The 19,951-nt window shown below is 37.8% G+C and overlaps 1 protein-coding gene across 1 annotated transcript in view; it reads right to left on the minus strand.

The window, feature by feature from the left end:
- Positions 1–19,951, minus strand: part of ulk2 (unc-51 like autophagy activating kinase 2) — an 89,663-nt gene that overhangs the window by 23,325 nt on the left and 46,387 nt on the right. The window contains exons 11-15 of the mRNA XM_079573732.1: positions 18,490–18,540; positions 18,329–18,417; positions 16,380–16,545; positions 12,715–12,769; positions 3,452–3,610 (exon numbers count right to left, since the gene is read on the minus strand). Of these exons, the coding sequence (XP_079429858.1) occupies positions 3,452–3,610; positions 12,715–12,769; positions 16,380–16,545; positions 18,329–18,417; positions 18,490–18,540 (520 nt within the window). The remainder of the gene's footprint in view (positions 1–3,451; positions 3,611–12,714; positions 12,770–16,379; positions 16,546–18,328; positions 18,418–18,489; positions 18,541–19,951) is intronic.

Raw genomic sequence — 19,951 nt, forward strand, 5'->3', positions numbered from 1 at the left:
ATTTTTTTTATTGGTATCATCAGCAAAAAGAGCGGGAAAGGTGGTCGTAGAAACAGAAGCAAAATCATTAATATAAATAATAATGGTCCCAAAATTGAACCTTGTGGTGCACCATACTCCACGGAATTCCTTTTAGATTCATGTTTTTTTATACCGGGCTTTACCCAAATCTAAAAGCTTCTCGACTGGAGATCAACAATGTAACGCCTCATTTGAAAGCTAAGACCGATAAAAGTTATGGAAACTTTTCGTCACGTCATTTTTGTCATATTTTTGTTGGTTTTTTTTTCATTATTTTTTCCATAATTTTTTATTGTGTTTTTATCACGTTTTTGTTTCCTTTTCATCACATTTTTTGTCACTTTTTTGTTGCTTTTCCGGCACATTTTTGTTTTGTTTTCATCCTCTTTTTCTCGCTATTTTTATGCTTTTCTTTTTAGCTTTTAGATTTGAGTAAAGCTCAGTTGAGGCGGGACTGGTGGCCCTTCTGTGCTCTTCCAGAATGGACATATGGCCAGTCCGCCCCTGCTTGTAGAGCAAACATTCCGGAGTATGTCAAAAATAAAAGTGTAGCCCATTCCTGTGCGGAGTTGAATGAATTTTTAAAGGAAAAAATCTGTATTCTCATTCCAGCCACTAGGGGGCAGCTTAAATTAAAAAAGGGAAAGAATACAACGCGTGTCCAGCAGAGGGCACTGACAAGAGCTCAGGATATAAACAACACATTACAGCCATGCAGTAAATGGTCAGTCTGCCCCAGGGCGGCACTCAGAGACTCTTATGAGACAAGGTTGTAAAGTGCAATATTCATTTACTGGAAACATGTTTTCTCAGTATTTTCATGTTTACATTATATACGGCCCGCGACCCAAAAGGGGTTCGACACCCGTGTAATAGGAGGCGGGACTCACTGCAGAGTTTTATGTTGTGATTTTTTATCAGCTCACCACATCGCGACGTTTCGGGCAAATAGCTCTTCTTAAAGACAACTTGCCCGAAACATCGCGCTGTGGTGAGCTAATAAAAAAGCTGGCGAGTTGTGCAGATTTCTTGCTATTTTCACATTGTTACTTTATTGATCCTTCACCTATTAACTGCCTCAGATCATGACAAACCCGGATCATTCCTGTACGAGGAGTGGGCGGGGCCTGAGTCTGACACAGATCAGACCAGTATCTTGGCCACTGATTCCAAATAAAATACATTATAATTTGTTATTATTTTCAAAGGAAGTCATGGCTACAGGCAAACCGTTTATCTGACACTTTCACATTGCGCTTAACTCTGGCTCTCGAATTTTTGTGACATTTTTGTTAAATTTTTGTCACATTTTTGTTAAATTTTTGTTGAATTTTTGTCACTTTTTTGTTGAATTTTTGTGACATTTTTGTTGAATTTTTGTCACTTTTTGTTGAATTTTTGTTGAATTTTTGTTGAATTTTTGTCACATTTATGTTGAATTTTTGTTATTTTTTGTTGAATTTTTGTTTAACTTTTGTTGAATTTTTGTTGAATTTTTGTTGAATTTTTGTTACATTTTTGTTACATTTTTGTCACATTTTTGTCACATTTTTGTCACATTTTTGTTGAATATTTGTCACATTTTTGTTGAATTTTTGTCACTTTATTTAATGGCATTGTACTTAATTTCTCTTGTACTTTTAATCCTTATTGTTTGTAAGTATTGTCTTATTAGCGACCGCTATGGTGGAAGCTAATGGGGTTTCCAACAGACCCTTTAAGTGTTTGTAAACATTACGGGCTTAGCTGGAGGCGGGAAGCTCGATTCCTATCCATTTCCATTGTACCTGTTGTCATAGTAACGATAAACAAATGATAAACTGTTGTTGGAAATATCAGATAAACCTTATTTTCTCGTCTCAAATGTCATTCCTCTTGTTCTTTCACCTTAAGCCACAACAGGACCACATGTTTCAGTTGTAGTTTTACACTTATAATTGGTAGTTTTAGTTTAATCTTATTTCTCTTGATCACTTCCTGCCTCCAGATGATGTCACTGATGATGTCACCAGTTAAAGGGTCAATAGTAACGGATTAATGCTGTATTCCTTGATTTATTGTGATGAAGTTGTGAACCTGCCTGATGTAACTGGCTGTAACGGAGGTAAATGATGAAACAGGAGGTAAATGCTACATTAGCGTTAGCATGAGTCACCGTTAGCTGCAGACGTTAGCAGAGGCAGAGCTGAATCACTGCAGGATGATTGTTTTACCGGCTCTGATCACGGCAAGAGCCACGAGCAGGAGAACTAACATGAGGTCATAGTCACGAGACAAAACACATCCACAACACACTCACACCAGAGAGAAACTGTGGCAAAAATAAGAGGAAAATCTAGTACAACAACAAAAAGGGAAAATTTTAGGGAAATAGGAAATATATCAGTAAAAAATGAGGGGGAAAAATGAGAAAACAAGATTTTTGAGCTCACTTCAGTAACACTTAATAAAAACACCGTATTTAGCCTTGAGGCGAGACACTGCAGGTGAATAGGGAAAAAAAAAAATGTAGAGATGTCAATTTGAAACTTTTGCTGAACATCACAGATATAAATATGAGAATTTTTATGTCATTTTATGTTTTCACTTAAAAATAAGGCATTTTGAGCATTAAAATGGCCAAAATTGCCGAAATCAAAATAATGAATTGAGCCAGATTAAATGTTATGGTTTTATTTTATTGACATATTAGTAAGTAAGATTCTTTCAGAGGGGATATTGGATATTTTGTTTAGTTTTTCAACAAACTAATTAACAGTGAAAAAATCTGTTAAAACTCAAATTTCACCAGTTTTTTTTGGTTTCAAAACTGAATAAATCAGGCTAGGAATTAGATATTAAAAAATCCCTCTGAAAAAACCTTCAAAATATTGTTGTGTCTCAGACTGTAAAGTTTGGAGTCTGTGGGAGCTTCTATAAGGGCTCAGGCTCTGCCCGAGTGCGGCTTCTCTCATTCAGAGAAAACCAGCCCTGAAGTTTTGTAGCGAGTGCGCATGCTCGGCCCGTTCTTTGACTTTTCCGCTCCAGCGTCTCGTAGGAGGAAAAACACCATATTTGGGTGAAAGCGTCATCACGGGGCCCCTTAGCAGCACACGTGGATTTCAAATCTGTCAATATTTATGAATGAAAACCCGCGGGAAAGACGGACTTTCTACGCGGCGCAGCAGCTACTTCCGGGTTGCCCCCACCTCGCAGACAAAACATCATAAAATAAACATCATGCGGGTGAGTTTTGTCATTTTTATATCTGACATGAAAACTAAGATGTAAAGGGAGGAAAATAGATACAAATCTCCACTTCGACCACTGCGTGAAAAATCAATACTTTCACCTGCCGTGTCTCGCCTTAATTCATCATGAACACTTCCTTAGTTAAGTTAATCAGGTTAAATAAGGTGTATTATCATGATCCTGCAGGTGCGCCTCGTACCTGGGGGATCCGTAGATGCCGGTGGTGGTCGGGGAGGGGCTGCTCGACAGGTTCTGCTTGATCCGCTGGTAGTTCCGCACCTGCGTGGGCACCGGGATGGGCGTGGTCTCCGCTCGGGGCGACACCATTGGAGTGGGACCCGGGGTCGGCTGCGGCTGCCTGGAAAAGGAAATAAAAAAATGATTTCACTGCAGAGATTAAATAAATGGTTAAACGGGCTCTGATTATCGGTCAGGGATGGGACGATAAACAATAATATCGTTAATCGTGATTAAAAATGCAGAAATTAATCGAGATTAATCGTGATGATCGCACTTAACCACGTAACTCCCACCTGAACGGATCCCATTTTCTCCAGTTTGGCTTTACCCTAATCAAAAAGATTCTTGGGAAAAAAGCACCAAAACAGCCACAAAAAATGAGAAGAAAACAAGGATGTAAACGCAACAAAAGTGACAAAAATTCAACAAAAATGTGACATAATGTTAATAATCGGTAAATAGGTCCAGCCTCTGCTGTAAAGGACCTCGGTTGTGAGATGTGGTGTTAAACCACAAGGGGGCCCCGCTCCCCTAATCAGCCTCTGTCATGGTGAACAGACGGTGAAAAACTCAGACTTTACTCCCCGAGAGAAAGTAAAGTCTGACAGTGGGATTGTTTAGGATTTAAAAGAAAAGAAAACTCAAAAGAAAACTTAGATTAAACTCCGGCATGAGGAACATGCGCCGAGAGCGAACGCAGGTCCATCTGAGAAACAACAAGCTGCACCGTCTGCAAAGCTACAGACAAAAAACACAATAACAAGCTGAATGAAAAGTGCTTTCGCAAAGATTGTCATCTTTCCTTGTGCAGAAAGTCGATGGATTAATCTGGAGCCAGTAGCACCGCATGGCTCCACTGTGTTGTTTCTTCTGAAACCATTATATTAACCTGCTTCTGACCTAAGCCTTCAATTTTCAAATTGCTTCTTCTGCTTCATAAAACCAGCTCTGAATTGCTCTTGATTACGGCCATGAAAAGATCAGCTGGTTTTCGAGTTGAATTTGTTTAATATACTTAATTTGTCTCACTCAATATGACATTCATAGCAGACGATGAAGAGGAATATTTCAATTTCTGCAGTTTTCAATGACATTTTTAAACCATATCGTGATAATATTGTTAAATAAAGATCATATCATCCATATCACCCAAAGATTCACTACTGTCCCATCCCCACAATCAGTTAAAGAAAAACAACAAACCGTACGTCCCTGACCTAAAACAACCTGCTGTTCTGTCCAAAACTAAATGACATCTTCATCAAAGGATTAAAACTATCACTGAACAACTTTCCTCTTAAACTTTCAACCCAAAAAGATGATAAAAAAGTCTTACAGTTTGACTAAAAGAGCGGAGAGAAGCGGGACGTCCTCACCTTTAACCAGTCCAGTCGTCAGTATTTAAAAAGCTACTCCCTCCTGAATGATTCGGGGGAAAAAACTCAATCCAAAAGTGGAAAAAGTGACATCTTTCTGAAAGCGTTCGTCCTCCGAGGTTCTCAGTTTTGGATCGAGCTCTTTGTGGGAAAGTTCAGTCCTCGAAGCCGGAGGGAAAAAAAACACATGGGAGGAGCTAAAGAAAAGTGAAGGGAGAGAAGCACGTGCCGCTGCTCACAAAGGGCTGCAGACTCTGAGCTTTTCCTGCTCGCAGAGAAAAGAAAAAACATCCTTTACGCTTCACATTTCAGCAAAGTGTCCGAACAAAAGCGGGAAATGGTGTTTCTGAGCAGAGACGTGTTTGTTTGGAGCGGTTTAGAAAAGCGAGGACGGAGGGAGAAGTGAGGAACAGGCTCGTGGGAGTGGTTTAGAGGTAAATAAAGAGTGTGAGCGAATCAGGAGGCAGGGATAGGGGGAAGGGGGCGGGACTGGAGGCGGGACTGGCCAATGGCACGTGTCGGACAGCTGCTGAGCACAGAGACACGGCAGACTTTTGTTTCAGCACAAACATGAGTCAGTCAGACATCGCTTAGTTTAGGCCGACTTTTATAAACTACTTCAACCCCCGCCTCAACCGAGGGCCTCTTCTACAGTTCAGCTTTACCCAAATCTAAAGCTTCTCCACTGTAGCTCGTAGACTATATTCCAGAGCCTCATTTAAAAGAGCTAAAACAGAGGTTCCGCTTTGGCCGGCTGGGTTGTAAAATGTCGGCCATTCACAAGAGTTACCGGCCTTTAACCTCTTAACTCCCGCCTGGACCGAGAGCATTTTCTCCAGTTCAGCTTTACCCAAATCCTGAAGGCCAGTGTAACACCTCATTTGAAAGCTAAGATCTACAAAAGTCATCTAAATGGATCTTTTTCCTCACGCCATCAGATTTTTTCCATCTTTTTGGGGGGGTTTTCAACTCATTTTGTAGCTTTTTTGTCATTGAATGAATTTTTTGTCGTATTTTGTCTTTTTTTTTGGTTCATTTTTTGTCTTTTTTGTCACATTTTGTGTCATTTTTAATACATTTTTTGTCTTTGTCTCATTTTTTGTCATTTTTTGTCGATTTTTTGTCTTTTTTGGCCCCTTTTTTGTCCATTTTTTGTCACATTTTTTGTCATTTTTAAATAATTTTTTGTCTTTTTGTCGATTTTTTGTCACATTTTTTTGGTCAATCTTTTGTCTTTTTTTGTCACATTTTTTGTCTTTTTATCAATTTTTTGTCTTTATTTGTCACATTTTTTGTCATTTTTTTGTCAATTTTTTGTCACATTTTTTTGGTCAATCTTTTGTCATTTTTTTGTCGATTTTTTGTCTTTTTTAATCAATTTTTTGTCTTTGTCTCATTTTTTGTCATTTTTTTGTCGATTTTTTGTCTTTTTTGGCCCCTTTTTTGTCAATTTTTTCGTCACATTTTTTGTCATTTTTAAATCATTTTTTGTCTTTTTGTCGATTTTTTGTCACATTTTTTTGGTCAATTTTTTGTCTTTTTTTGTCACATTTTTTGTCTTTTTATCAATTTTTTGTCTTTATTTGTCAAATTTTTTGTCATTTTTTGGTCGATTTTTTGGCCCCTTTTTTTTGTCAATTTTTTGTCACATTTTTTGTCTTTTTTTAATCATTTTTTTGTCTTTTTTGTCCAAACGCTGTCCAGGTCTGACCACATCAGCTGCTCAGCAAGGGCTGGGCTGTAGGACGCCCGTCTGCTTTAACGGGGCTTCAGCTGTAAAATTATGATAATGAACAAATCGACAAAACAACAAAATGTCATCAAAGTCAGTGTCGAGCGATTCAACACGGACCCAGCAACGAAAACAATGATGGAGATGTGACAAAAAAGTCAGAAAACATTGACAAAAAGTGACGAAAAAATGACCAAAAAAATTACAAAAAATGGACAAAAATGTAGCAAAAAAAAAAAGGACAAAAATTTGATGAAAAATTGACGAAAAAATCACAAAAATGTGACAAAAAATGACAAAAAAATGACTAAAAATGACTAAAATGACTAAAAGTGACAAAAATGAGTTGAATACCCAACAAAAAAATGATGGAAAAAAATCTGACAACGTGAGGAAAAAGATGCTCTCGGTTCAGGCGGGAGTTAAGAGGTTGACACACTTTTATAAAAGTAAATGTACTTGTCGTTTGCTGTTTTCTTGGTAAATGTGATAAAGCACAAAGAGAAAAGCCTTTTTTTTCCAGCGTGACGATGGAGCTTCCACTGCGCTTTGTAAAATGAGTGAAGGGCTTGTCATGTTAGTCACTGACTTAGGTCAAATGTATGTAATATATTTTTCTATATTCTCTCCATATTTTCTACTGTCGGCCAATTTATTTTTACTGGCTAACGGAAACTCTGACCTAAAACTCATTGAAACTGATCTTATTGTCATGCTTTAGTTGCTTCTTTGTCATGTTTTTGTCACTTTTTTGTCACTCTTGTAGCATTTTCATCTTTATTTTCATCACTATTTTCAAGAAACTTTGAGATTAAAAAGGTGCTCGGCTCACGTGGGGGTTGAGAGGTGAACTTTGCTCAAACTAAGTAAAAAATGTTTAGTTTAGGTCGACTTTTATGAACATTTTGTCGACTTATAAATCAGAAATCCAGACTTTACAGATGGAAATGAAATCACTGTGAACTGAAACCTTCGAGTCGCTTTGTGTCAAACAAAAACAGTCTTTTTCATTCAGCTCCGTCTCAGCCCGGTCTCGGAGCTAAACTGGGGCCGTTTTGCTGAACTGTGCAGAGAAGCAGGAAGTAAACAGAGCGAGGGGGCGGGGTCGGGGGCGGGGTTAGGGGCGGGGCTAGGGGCGGCACGTGTGAAGCAGCTGCCGGAGCGTCTCGAGGGAGAAGTGGGTCGTTTCGGAGGCTTTTGTTGTGGGAGAAAGAGACACGGTGTTCCAGGACATGCAGACTCACAAAGAGGGGGGGGGGGGTCACACGCATGTTCCTCTGTGCAGACGGAGGGGAGGGGGGTAAAACGGCGGGGCAGACGGTGTTATGTAATGTGTGTAATGTGGGTAATGTAAAGGAACAGACGAGGCACGTGAGCATCGCCTGTGGATACATGTACAAGAACATGTTTAACAACACTCAATATCTGCACCTTAAAGCCTCCACTTCTCCACAGACACAATCCCTCAGAGCAGAACAGATTAAAATAGTGTCGACTGGACTGGGTTGATTAAGATAGAGAAAACTTTTGACCTTTGAAACTTCTGCTTTGGATCACTGACATAAATATGAGGAAAAATACAAGACTTTTTCAAAGGAATTTTGGCTTTTGTTTAGTTTTAAAGGGACTATACGGAGATTAAAAATGCTTACACCATGGTCTGGGTGAATACTGGATTCTGATTGGCTGGTGCATTATTTTGGTATAACCGCACACGTAGTCCGGTAGTTAAATCACTGGGATATCACTCCGCTGTGGCGTCGCCATAGCAACGCATGACACAGCTGAATCAGATAAAGGCGTAATTAGTGACTGACAGGAACGTATGAGATGGATTTTGTGTTAATTTCAACGTTTTTGGCCAAAACAAAGCGTTTGATAAATGTTTGTAGCGGAGAGTGAGCAGCTAGGTTAGCTACTGTTAATAACATATGAGCTTTACATTTCTATTGAAAACGGTTAAGGCTATTCATCATTTTCAGGCGTACATAAAATGATCCTGCATTGAAGCATCTTTGTCTGGATTAGTAAAGTCAAACATAAAAGTTTGAGTTGGGGGGGCCCAGGTGTGAGCGACTCCACCGCAGCTGTTTCCATAAACAGTTGAGCTGGTTAAGCTAGCTAGCTTTAGCTTCAGGTTAAACAGCGTAAAAGTGAAATAACTCCTGCCCACGAGTGCCGCATATCGGTGTTTCCTTCCAGGGAATTTAATTACTGCATTTACAGACCAACAGAAGGTTTGGTCATCATTGTAGTGTGATATAGACTGGTGCTATGTGACTGAAAAAAAGCAGAATACCCCCTCTTTAAGACAACTGGAGAAAATGTGGTGAGAGGTGAACAACATCTCCACTTCAGTCCCACAGACTCCACTTTACAGACTCTACAACATTTGGAAGTTCTTCTCAACATCATTTTTTCTGATTTATTGAGCTTTGAAACGAAAAGAAAACAATCCAGATTTTCTCACAGATACTTTTGGGCTTTTTAACATCTTAACTCCCGCCTGAACCGAGAGCATTTTCTCCAGTTCAGCTTTACCCAAATCCTGTAGGCCAGTGCAACACCTCATTTGAAAGACCTACAAAACTAAATTGAACTTTGATCATCAGATTTTTTTTCAGCACTTATTTTGTTGGGCAGTCATCTCATTTTGGTCAAATTTTCGTGACTTTTTTCTAAATTTTTCACCAAATTTTTCTCACTTTTTTGGCAAATTTTTGTCAATTTTTGTCATTTTTTTTGTACATTTTTTTGTCATGTTTTCGTCAATTTTTTCTCCATTTTTCATCAAATTTTTCTCAAATTTCTGTCCATTTTTGTCACTTTTTCTAAATTTTTCGCCAAATTTTTCTCACTTTTTTGTGAATTTTTTGTCATTTTTTTTGTCCATTTTTTGTCACTTTTTCGTCAAATGTTTTGATTTTTTTTGTCCATTTTTTTGTCACTTTTTCATCAATTTTTTCTAAATTTTTCGCCAAATTGTTCTCACTTTTTTGTAAACTTTTGTCAATTTTTGTCATTTTTTTGGTAATTTTTTGGCACTTCTTCGTCAAATGTTTAGATGTTTTTGTCCATTTTTTTGTCACTTTTTCGTCAAATTATTCGCATTTTTTCGTCAAATGTTTCTCACTTTTTTGTCCAATTTTTGTCCATTTTTGTCATTTTTTTGGTACATTTTCGTCCATTTTTTCTCACTTTTTTCACATTTTCACCCTTGTTTTTGTCTCAGTTTTGTTGCCATTTTCACACCTTTTTTCCCAGAAGCTTTTGGACAGGGGCAAAGCACTTATGAAACAAATCCCTCTGAGCAAATCGTTTCTCCCGATATTTACGCAAAATAAAACCATGAATTTAAACCCGGCTCTTTCCATTATTTAGATGTTGTCGCTGGAAATGCCTTGTTTCCATTTGAAAACATAAATAATCAGTAATGTTCAACAAAACTTTCAAATCGATATCTATACATTTGATTTGTTCTCCTCGCCTTAAACGTAGACTGAACTCCAGCTCCTGCAGAGTCACGAAGACAAACATTCTTTCGGGGTGAATATTTAACCGTTGCTGATTGAGTTTTGTCCGTTACAGAAGCCGGAGACACTCAGAGACACGTATGGAGAAAGAGGAAGTCAGAGCCGCGACAGTTTGGCTCCAGGGGGAAAAGTCAGCAGAGCAGCAGCAACAAGGAAGACTCAGAATAAAAGAGTCTGAGTCGACACGATCTCAACCAAACAAAACTAAAAGTGACCGTTTATCCAAGTCTGGCTCCGAAAGCGAGACGAGAAACTAAAGCATGAAAACAATGAGCTCCAGTTTGTGTTTGTGAAATGAGACTTAAAGGTGAACTTAGCAACCGAGCACATTTACTCCAGTTTGGCTAAATCTAAAAGCGTCACAATGGAGATGAAAATGTGCTGCAAAAGCAAATAAAAAAAAACTAAAGTCGCTGGAAAAGCTGCAATAAATAAATGACAAAAAGCCACAAAAACCCCCGGATGAAAAAGCAACTATAAAGCAATGGAAAAACGTGACAATAAAAACAAAACAAGAAACAACAACTCTTCAAAAATGAGACAAAAAGGGAGAGACCGTCCGCTATAGGAAAGAGAAACTATCGTCAGGCTCATGCTTCCTGACCAGCTCCATCACTGTGAGGTTCTTCTACAGAGGGACTATAGAGAGCATCCTGACCATCACTGTGTGGTTCTTCTACAGAGGGACTATAGAGAGCATCATGACCAGCTCCATCACTGTGAGGTTCTTCTACAGAGGGACTATAGAGAGCCTCCTGACCAGCTCCATCACTGTGTGTCACGGCGCCAGCACTGCCTCCTGCCGAAGGAGCCTCCAGCGCATCGTGAGAGCAGTGGAGAAGATCTGTGGAGCCCCTCCTCTCTCCTCGAGATGTCCTCCACCCGTCTCCGAGACTGCGGAATCTACGGGCCAGTCCCGGTCGACTGAAGAGCAGTTTCATACACAAGGCCATCGGGAAGCTGAACTCCCTGCAGTGACGCTTATGGCCTCTAGGGGCATGAGATGCTTTTGGGCTTTTTAACCTCTTAACTCCCGCCTGAACCGAGAGCATTTTCTCCAGTTCAGCTTTACCCAAATCCTGTAGGCCAGTGTAACGTCTCATTTGAAAGACCTACAAAACTAAACTGATCTTTTTCCTCACATTATCAGATTTTTTTTCATCACTTTTTTTGTTGGGCAGTCATCTCATTTTGGTCACTTTTTCGTGACTTTTTTGTCACTTTTTCGTCAAATTCTTCGCTTTTTTTTTGTCAAATTCTTATCACTTTTTTGTCCATTTTTTCCTCAATTTTTCGTCCATTTTTTCTCACTTTTATGTCAATTTTTTGTCAATTTTTGTCTTCTTTTTGGTTCATTTTTTGTCACTTTTTCGTCAAATGTTTCGATTTTTTTTGTCCATTTTTTTGTCACTTTTTCGTCAAATTCTTCGCTTTTTTTTTGTCAAATTCTTGTCACTTTTTCGTCCATTTTTTCTCAATTTTTCGTCCATTTTTTCTCACTTTTATGTCAATTTTTTGTCAATTTTTTCCTCAATTTTTCTCACTTTTTTTGTCAAATTTTTGTCCATTTTTGTCTTTTTTTTGTCATTTTTGTCCATTTTTTGTCACTTTTTCGTCAAATGCTTCGATTTTCTTGTCCATTTTTTGTCACTTTTTCGTCAAATTATTCGCATTTTTTTGTCAAATTCTTGTCACTTTTTCGTCCATTTTTTCTCAATTTTTCGTCCATTTTTTCTCACTTTTATGTCAATTTTTTGTCAATTTTTGTCTTTTTTTTGTCCATTTTTTGTCACTTTTTCGTCAAATGTTTCGATTTTTTTTTGTCCATTTTTTTGTCACTTTTTCGTCAAATTATTTGCATTTTTTTTGTCAAATTCTTATCACTTTTTCGTCCATTTTTTCTAAATTTTTCGTCCATTTTTTCTCAATTTTTCTCCAAATTTTTCTCACTTTTTTGTCAAATTTCCATTTCTGTGTACATTTTTTGTCACTTTTTCGTCCATTTTTCCTCACTTTTTTCACATTTTCATCCTTGTTTTCGTCTCAGTTTTGTTGCTATTTTCACACCTTTTTTCCAGAAGCTTTTGGACTGGGGGTAAAGCTGGAGAAAATGTGCTCGGTTCAGGTGGGAGTTAAGGGGTTAAACATCCATTCATCAATCATTTGTGTGGAAATCTAAAAGTGTTATTTGAGTAATAGCTTGTGTTTCCAGTGATGGGTCTTTACGCCTCTGCGTGTGAGGAAAGCGTCTGCACGAGAGGTTTTGATCCTGTAACGAGCGGCTCAGACTCGTAATAACAGTGTTTTCATGCGAGTCTATTCTTATCCGCGGCGCTCGCTCAGACGCCGCTTTTAGCCGCGGCGTCACGTGTTGTTTTTTGGACTTCTGCTGATGTGGGATACGACAGCGCGGGTCACGAGAGCGGCGTCCTGTCACGAGACCGGCTCACGTTAGGAGGAAACACCACAAATACCACGAAGAAGAAGAGGTCAATGCGCAGAATTGACCTTTAAAGTTGTTTCTGCTGAGTTATGGAGCCGCTCTGTCGTCGTGTGTTTGAGTGACCTTTGACCCACTCACCCTCCGCACATGAGGAACTCGCTGGACGGCCGGCGTGCGCCCATCGGCTGGTCATCTGTGGGACAAATCACAGGACATGTTCACTCTTAAAATCACAAAACAATCGCCTGTCACGAGGTCAAATCTTAAGTTCGATACAGGAAAATATTGCGATAAACGATATCATCGATCTTAATGATACTAGATACTGTCCACTCTATCTACTCACACTATGGACCATAAACATAAACTAAGTGACACACGATCGGGAAGTGAAATGAAATTTATACGTGAATTTGATTTTTTTTCTTTTAACCCCTTAACTCCCGCCTGAACCGAGCACATTTTCTCCAGTTTGGCTTTACCCCAGTCCAAAAGCTTCTGGAAAAAAGGTGAGAGCGACAAAACTGAGACGAAAACAATGATGGAAATGTGACAAAAAAAAGTGAGAAAACATTGACAAAAAATGTATGAAAAAGTGGCAAAAATGTCACAAGAAATTGACAAAAAAATGACCAAAAAATGGCCAAAAAATTACAAAAATGTGACAAAATGTAACAAAAAAATTACAAAAATATGACAAAAATGTGAAAAAATTGACAAAAAATGACAAAATAATGACAAAAATTTGATACAAAAATTGACCAAAAAATGGAAAAAAAAGTGACAAAAAAATGACAAAAATGGACAAAAATTTGAGAAAAAATTGACAAAAAAATGTACCAAAAAAATCGAAACATTTGACGAAGTGACAAAAAATGTTTAAAAAAAAAGACAAAAATTTGACAAAAAAAGTGAGAACAATTTGGCGTAAACAATTAAAAAAAATGGACGAAAAAGTGACAAAAAATTGATAAAAAAAGTGATAAAAATTTGACCAAAAAAATGCGAAACATTTGACGAAAAAGTGACAAAAAATTTACATTTTTTTTACAAAAAAGTGAGAAAAATTTGACAAAAAAAAGAGAAAAAATGGACGAAAAAGTGACAAAAAATGGACGAAAAAGTGACAAAAATGACAAAAAAATTACGAAAAATTGACAAAAAATGACCCAAAAATGACAAAAAAAAGTTACAAAAATGAGTTGAACACCCAACAAAAAAAATTATGGAAAAAAATCTGATGACGTGAGGAAAAAGATCCTCTCGGTTCAGGCGGGAGTTTAGAGGTCAAACTGAAAAGTGTAATGATGCAAAAGCATTTCCCCTTTTTCCTGTTAGTGAAAACAAATTGCCTTCAGAAGTTTCCTGATGATTTCTGAATGATCACATGTTGACCTAAAGACTAAATAGAGTCTATGAGACCTGTGTGTTTCCAATGTCAGTTCAGAAACTGTGATGGTCTCAGAGGTCTGTTAAGAGACTGTTGTGGAGCAGAAGCATCATGAAGTCCAAGAACACACCAGACAGAAAGTTCTTAAAGAGACAGAGGCCTATTCCAAGACATTCACTACAGCCATTTTGAGAGAGACATTTTATACAAGGCAGTTATTCTAATTTACTGCATTTACAGACCAACAGAAGGTTTGCTCATCATTGTAGTGTGATATAGACTGGTGCTATGTGATTGAAAAAAGCATAATACCCCCTCTTTAACCACTATTGTCTCCCACAAATGACTATATTTGGATCACAGCCTTTCCTGCAACACGTGGATACCAAACCTGTCAGTATCTGTGAGTGATTAAGCGTGGGAAAGACGAGGCAGATGTCACTCGCTAAAGGACTTGTCTGACTAAAAGGTTTAACATTTCACATGAACTCTTCTTCTCTCCTCGGATGCTCGTGTGACTCGTGGGTCAGTGTCTCTGACAGACGTCTCGCTCCTCGCCGTCCCTCTCTGACAGACGTCTCGCTCCTCGCCGTCCCTCTCTGACAGACGCCTCGCTCCTCGCCGTCTCTCTCTCTGACAGACGCCTCGCTCCTCGCCGTCCCTCTCTGACAGACGCCTCGCTCCTCGCCGTCCCGGTGAGGACGGGCAGCTGCAGGCCGAGGCGGCTCGTTTTACCGCCGGAGGCCGAGTGTCCCGCGTCCGACAGGCCTCTACGGTTACACGGCGAAACGGGACACACCGGTCTCCAGTTCAGTAACAGAGGCGACCGGGCGAACGCCAACGACGCCGTCTGAAGACAGAACTACTGCGGCTGTTCTCGGATTAAAGCTACGGTCAACGTAATATTAAAGAGTTTGTTTGAGGCAGTGTTAATTTTGACAACATATTTTTATCTAGTTTTAGTCTTAGTCTTTTGAAGAAAATATCTTAAATTTTAGTCTAGTTTTAGTCGACAAAATTTAAGACGAGTTTAGTCGACTTTGCATTGATAATATTGATTATAATCATATTTAATCTTGTTCCTCTGCTTCATGGAGCTGCTCCACATGAACAAAGCTCAGAGCTGATCCTTTAACAGAGAATTTACATGATCTGAGGCTCTTTCAGACGCTCAATAGAAGTTTGGATGATTTTAGTCTCTCCTTTTCATTTTTATTTAGTCTCATTTTAGTCGACTAAAATATCTGGACATTTTAGTCACAGTTTTAGTCTCATGAAAAGCTTTTAATTTAGTTTTAGTCCAATTTTAGTCGTCAAAAATATCACTGGCTAAAATTAAGACTAAATATTTTAGTCGACGAAATTTACACTGGTTTGAGGGAAGAAATGGAAATGACTTTATGCGCTCCCTGGTCTTTCCCGCGCTTACTCAATCACAAACGTTTGGCATCCACGTGTAGCACAAAGGCAGTGACTGAGATGAAAATACCTGCAGCACCTCTCCTTAACTCCCGCCTGAACCGAGAGGATCTTTTTCCTCACGTCATCAGATTTTTCTTCCATCATTTTTTGTTTGGTATTCAATAGGGCTGAAACAACTAATCGATTACTAAAATAGTTGACAACTATTTCAGTAATCGATTAATCGTTTTCTAGCAAACACAGACTAAAATAGAGCAAAAAAGACATAACAATTATGTATTTTGGATGAAAACCTACTTTATTTTTAAAGTTAGGGTCTGCAGTGTTTTGTACTTTATAAATTTCATGAATATCTGTCTTTGTCTCGTCCAATCAGAAAGCAGAATTAGCACAAAGAGCCTCCTACAAACGTCTACTTTAAGTTTACTCCATCCACGTGTCCTCAAGCGGCGCCACTTTAGCTCTATGTGATTAAAAAAAAATGAAGAAATACAATTTCCATGCACCTAAAAATTATCGGTAGATTAATCGATTACCAAAATAATCGTTAGTTGCAGCCCTAGTATTCAACTCATTTTTGTAACTTTCTTGTCATTTTTTTGGTCATTTTTGGTCAAATTTTTGTCATTTCTTTGGTCAAATTTTATCACATTTTTGTCATTTTTTTGTCACATTTTGTCACATATTTGTCATTTTTTTTCTTCTTCTTTCTTGTGACATTTTTGCCACTTTTCCATAAATTTTTCGTCACTTTTTTGTCAATGTTTTCTCACTTCTTTGTCACATTTCCATCATTGTTTTCGTCTCAGTTTTTTGGACTGGGGTAAAGCCAAACTGGAGAGAATGTGCTCGGTTCAGGCGGGAGTTAAGGGGTTAAAATCTCGATTTCGATTCATTGTGTCGCTCTGTTCTCTCTGTATCTGTGTGATTTCCCCATAAACCCTGTAAAAACCCTTTGTAAGGCGGGTTGGAGGTGTCGGGGGAGCCTTACAGCTGTCTGTGGAGATGTGCGGCACCAGAACGAAGTCGTCCGTGTCGCAGGACGAGTTCTTGCTGCTCGTGCTTCCGGCTGATTCCTTGGAGAGCTGCAGGAAGTTGGGCGGCCCCATCGGCGGAGACGACAGCTCGTCCGCCATGGTCTGCATGTCCGGCAGAGACTGGACAGAGGAGGAGACAGTTCAAAAAAATATAAACCACAAATACATATACCACAAATATATCACAAATAATGGAACATGGAAACAGGGAGAGCAGAGGTTTTATTAGGTGACACTGGTTTGTGTTTTGGCTTTTTTTTTTAACTGCAATGAACAATAATGGTCCTGAAGAAGCATCTTTTTAACCCCTTAACTCCCGCCTGAACAGAGCACATTTTCTCCAGTTTGGCTTTACCCCAGTCCAAAAGCTTCAGGAAAAAAGGTGTGAAAATAGCAACAAAACTGAGATGAAAACATTGATGGAAACGTGACAAAAAAGTGAGAAAACATTGAAAAAAAAGTGACGAAAAATTGGTGAAAAAGTGGCAAAAATGTCACAAGAAATTGACAAAAAATGGAAGAAAAAATTACAAAAATGTGACCAAAAAATGGACAAAAAAATTGACGAAAAATGATAAAAATGTGAAAAAATGTGACAAAAAATTACAAAAAAAATTACAAAAAAATTGCAAAAATGTGACAAAAAAAATACAAGAAAATGACAAAAATGTGACAAAAATTGACAAAAAAATGAAAAGAAAATGACAAAAATGTGACAAAAATTGACAAAAAAAATTACAAAAAAATTGCAAAAATGTGACAAAAAAATTACAAGAAAATTACAAAAAAATTACAAAAATTGACGAAAAAATTGACGAAAAAATGACAAAAATGTGACAAAAATTGACAAAAAATTACCAAAATTTGCAAAAATGTGACAAAAATGTGACAAAAAATGACAGAAAATTGATAGAAAATTGACAAAAAAATGACAAAAATGTGACCAAAAAATGGACAAAAAAATTGCCGAAAAATGATAAAAATGTGACAAAAATTGACAAAAAAAATTACAAAAAAATTGCAAAAATGTGACAAAAAATTACAAGAAAATGACAAAAATGTGACAAAAATGTGACAAAAAAATGACAGAAAATTGATAGAAAATTGACAAAAAAATGACAAAAATGTGACCAAAAAATGGACAAAAAAATTACAGAAAATTGATAGAAAATTGACAAAAAAATGACAAAAATGTGACAAAAAAATGTGACAAAAAAATGACAGAAAATTGATAGAAAATTGACAAAAAAATGACAAAAATGTGACAAAAATGTGACAGAAAAATGACAGAAAATTGATAAAAAATTGACAAAAAAAATACAAAAATGTGACCAAAAAGTGGCCTTAAATATTAGTGTTTATTAAGAACATTTTGCTCAAAAATGTGTGTAATTTAGAACATTTTACTTAAATCAAGCAACATTTAAGCAAAATACCCAAAAATTTTCACAAAATAAGAATGTTTTCCTTAAATTATTCCAATACATTTTGCTTAATTCTAGCTATTTATGTGTTTCTTTCTTGTTTTATGAAAAGAAAAATATTCTAGAAATAAGAATCTTCTTAGCAAGAAAAAAATGCTGACCCCATTGGCAGAATTTTTTTTCCTTATTTTAAGACTTTTCCCCTTGTTTTTAGTAGGGTACTTAGTAGGGTACTTTTTGCAGTGTACGCTTCAACATGGAAAAGGTTTGGACACCCTGAGCTTACCCCTGTCATCCTGCATAAAAAGTAATCATGTCCCGCACCTTCCTCTTTTTCCTCTATCTGCCTTTCTCTTCAACATCAACATCTCTAATGGATGAAACACCTGGACCTGAAGCTGTAATACTCCCTGACATTGTTAAACTGTGATTCCTCGGACTGTAGGCTGTGCCTCAGATGTCTGGGAGGAGCGACTCACCGGGGGGGAGTTGTAGCGGATGCAGGGGGAGCTTCCACACGAGCCGTCGGTCACCGGGTGTGAGGCGCTGGGCACTGGGACCGGACACGCTAAACAGACACAGGGTTAACCTCAGACTCACATCACGAACCTCACGTCCAGCCTGAAGGGGAAACACCTACATTTCTTGATGATGGTCGGAGACTCCAGGAAGGAATGGCTGAAGAATGTGTCTGTGGGAAAACGATAAAAGAGATCAATTAGAACGAGCTTTTTGAGCCAACAAAGGCAAGTCAAAGTTAATGCTTTAACCTCTTACCACCCGCCTAAACCAAATGCATTCTGGTTATTATATAGGCCTGTGTAACACCTCATTTGAAAGCTAAAACTGATCTTTTTCCTCACGTTGTTGCTGTGTTGTGTCACCTTTTGTATGTTTTTTCTTTCTTTCTTTTTTTCCATTTTTGTTGAATTTTTGTTGAATTTTTGTTGAATTTTTGTTAATTTTTTGTTAATTTTTTGTTGAATTTTTGTCAAATTTATGTTGAATTTTTGTCACATTTTTGTTGAATTTTTGTCACATTTTTGTTGAATTTATGTTGAATTTTTGTCACATTTTTGTTGAATTTTTATTGAATTTTTGTTGAATTTTTGTTGAATTTATGTTGAATTTTTGTTGAATTTTTGTTGAATTTTTGTCACATTTTTGTTGAATTTTTGTCACATTTTTGTTGAATTTTTGTTTAATTTTTGTTGATTTTTTGTCACATTTTGGTTGAATTTATGTTGAATTTTTGTCACATTTTGGTTGAATTTATGTTGAATTTTTGTCACATTTTTGTCAAATTTATGTTGAATTTTTGTCACATTTTTGTTGAATTTTTGTCAAATTTCTGTCACATTTTTGTTACGTTTACATCCTTGTTTTCTTCTCATTTTTTGTGGCTGCTTTGGTGCTCTATGGACACAGACATTTATATGGTTAGTCTGGTGTTATAAGTGATTTGCCTCAGGTGCTCTGTGGAGCGGGTCACACTGTTTTTAATGCAGGCTAGCTGATACCATAGAAATGTGCTAGCCTAGCACCACGAAACTCTTCAAATATAAGAACTGCATGAATTACAAAAAAAAATATCTCCAGAAATCAGCAACACTCTGGATAACGAGGAAATGAGGCCCTATGTCAAAAACCCTGAAATATACCTTTAAGGCGAGACACGGCAGGTGAAAGTATTAATTTTTCACGCAGTGGTCGAAGTGGAGATTTTTATCTATTTTCCTCCCTTTACATCTTAGTTTTCATGTCAGATATAAAAATGACAAAACTCACCCGCATGATGTTTATTTTATGATGTTTTGTCTGCGAGGTGGGGGCGACCCGGAAGTAGCTGCTGCGCCGCGTAGAAAGTCCGTCTTTCCCGCGGGTTTTCATTCATAAATATTGACAGATTTTACATCCACGTGTCCTGCTAAGGGGCCCCGTGATGACGCTTTCACCCAAATATGGTGTTTTTCCTCCTACGAGACGCTGGAGCGGAAAAGTGGAAGAACGGGCCGAGCATGAGCACTCGCTACAAAACTTCAGGGCTGGTTTTCTCTGAATGAGAGAAGCCGCACTCGGGCAGAGCCTGAGCCCTTATAGAA

The sequence above is a fragment of the Gobius niger genome (assembly GCF_951799975.1).
Source record: "Gobius niger genome assembly, chromosome: 1".
NCBI lineage: Eukaryota > Metazoa > Chordata > Actinopteri > Gobiiformes > Gobiidae > Gobius > Gobius niger.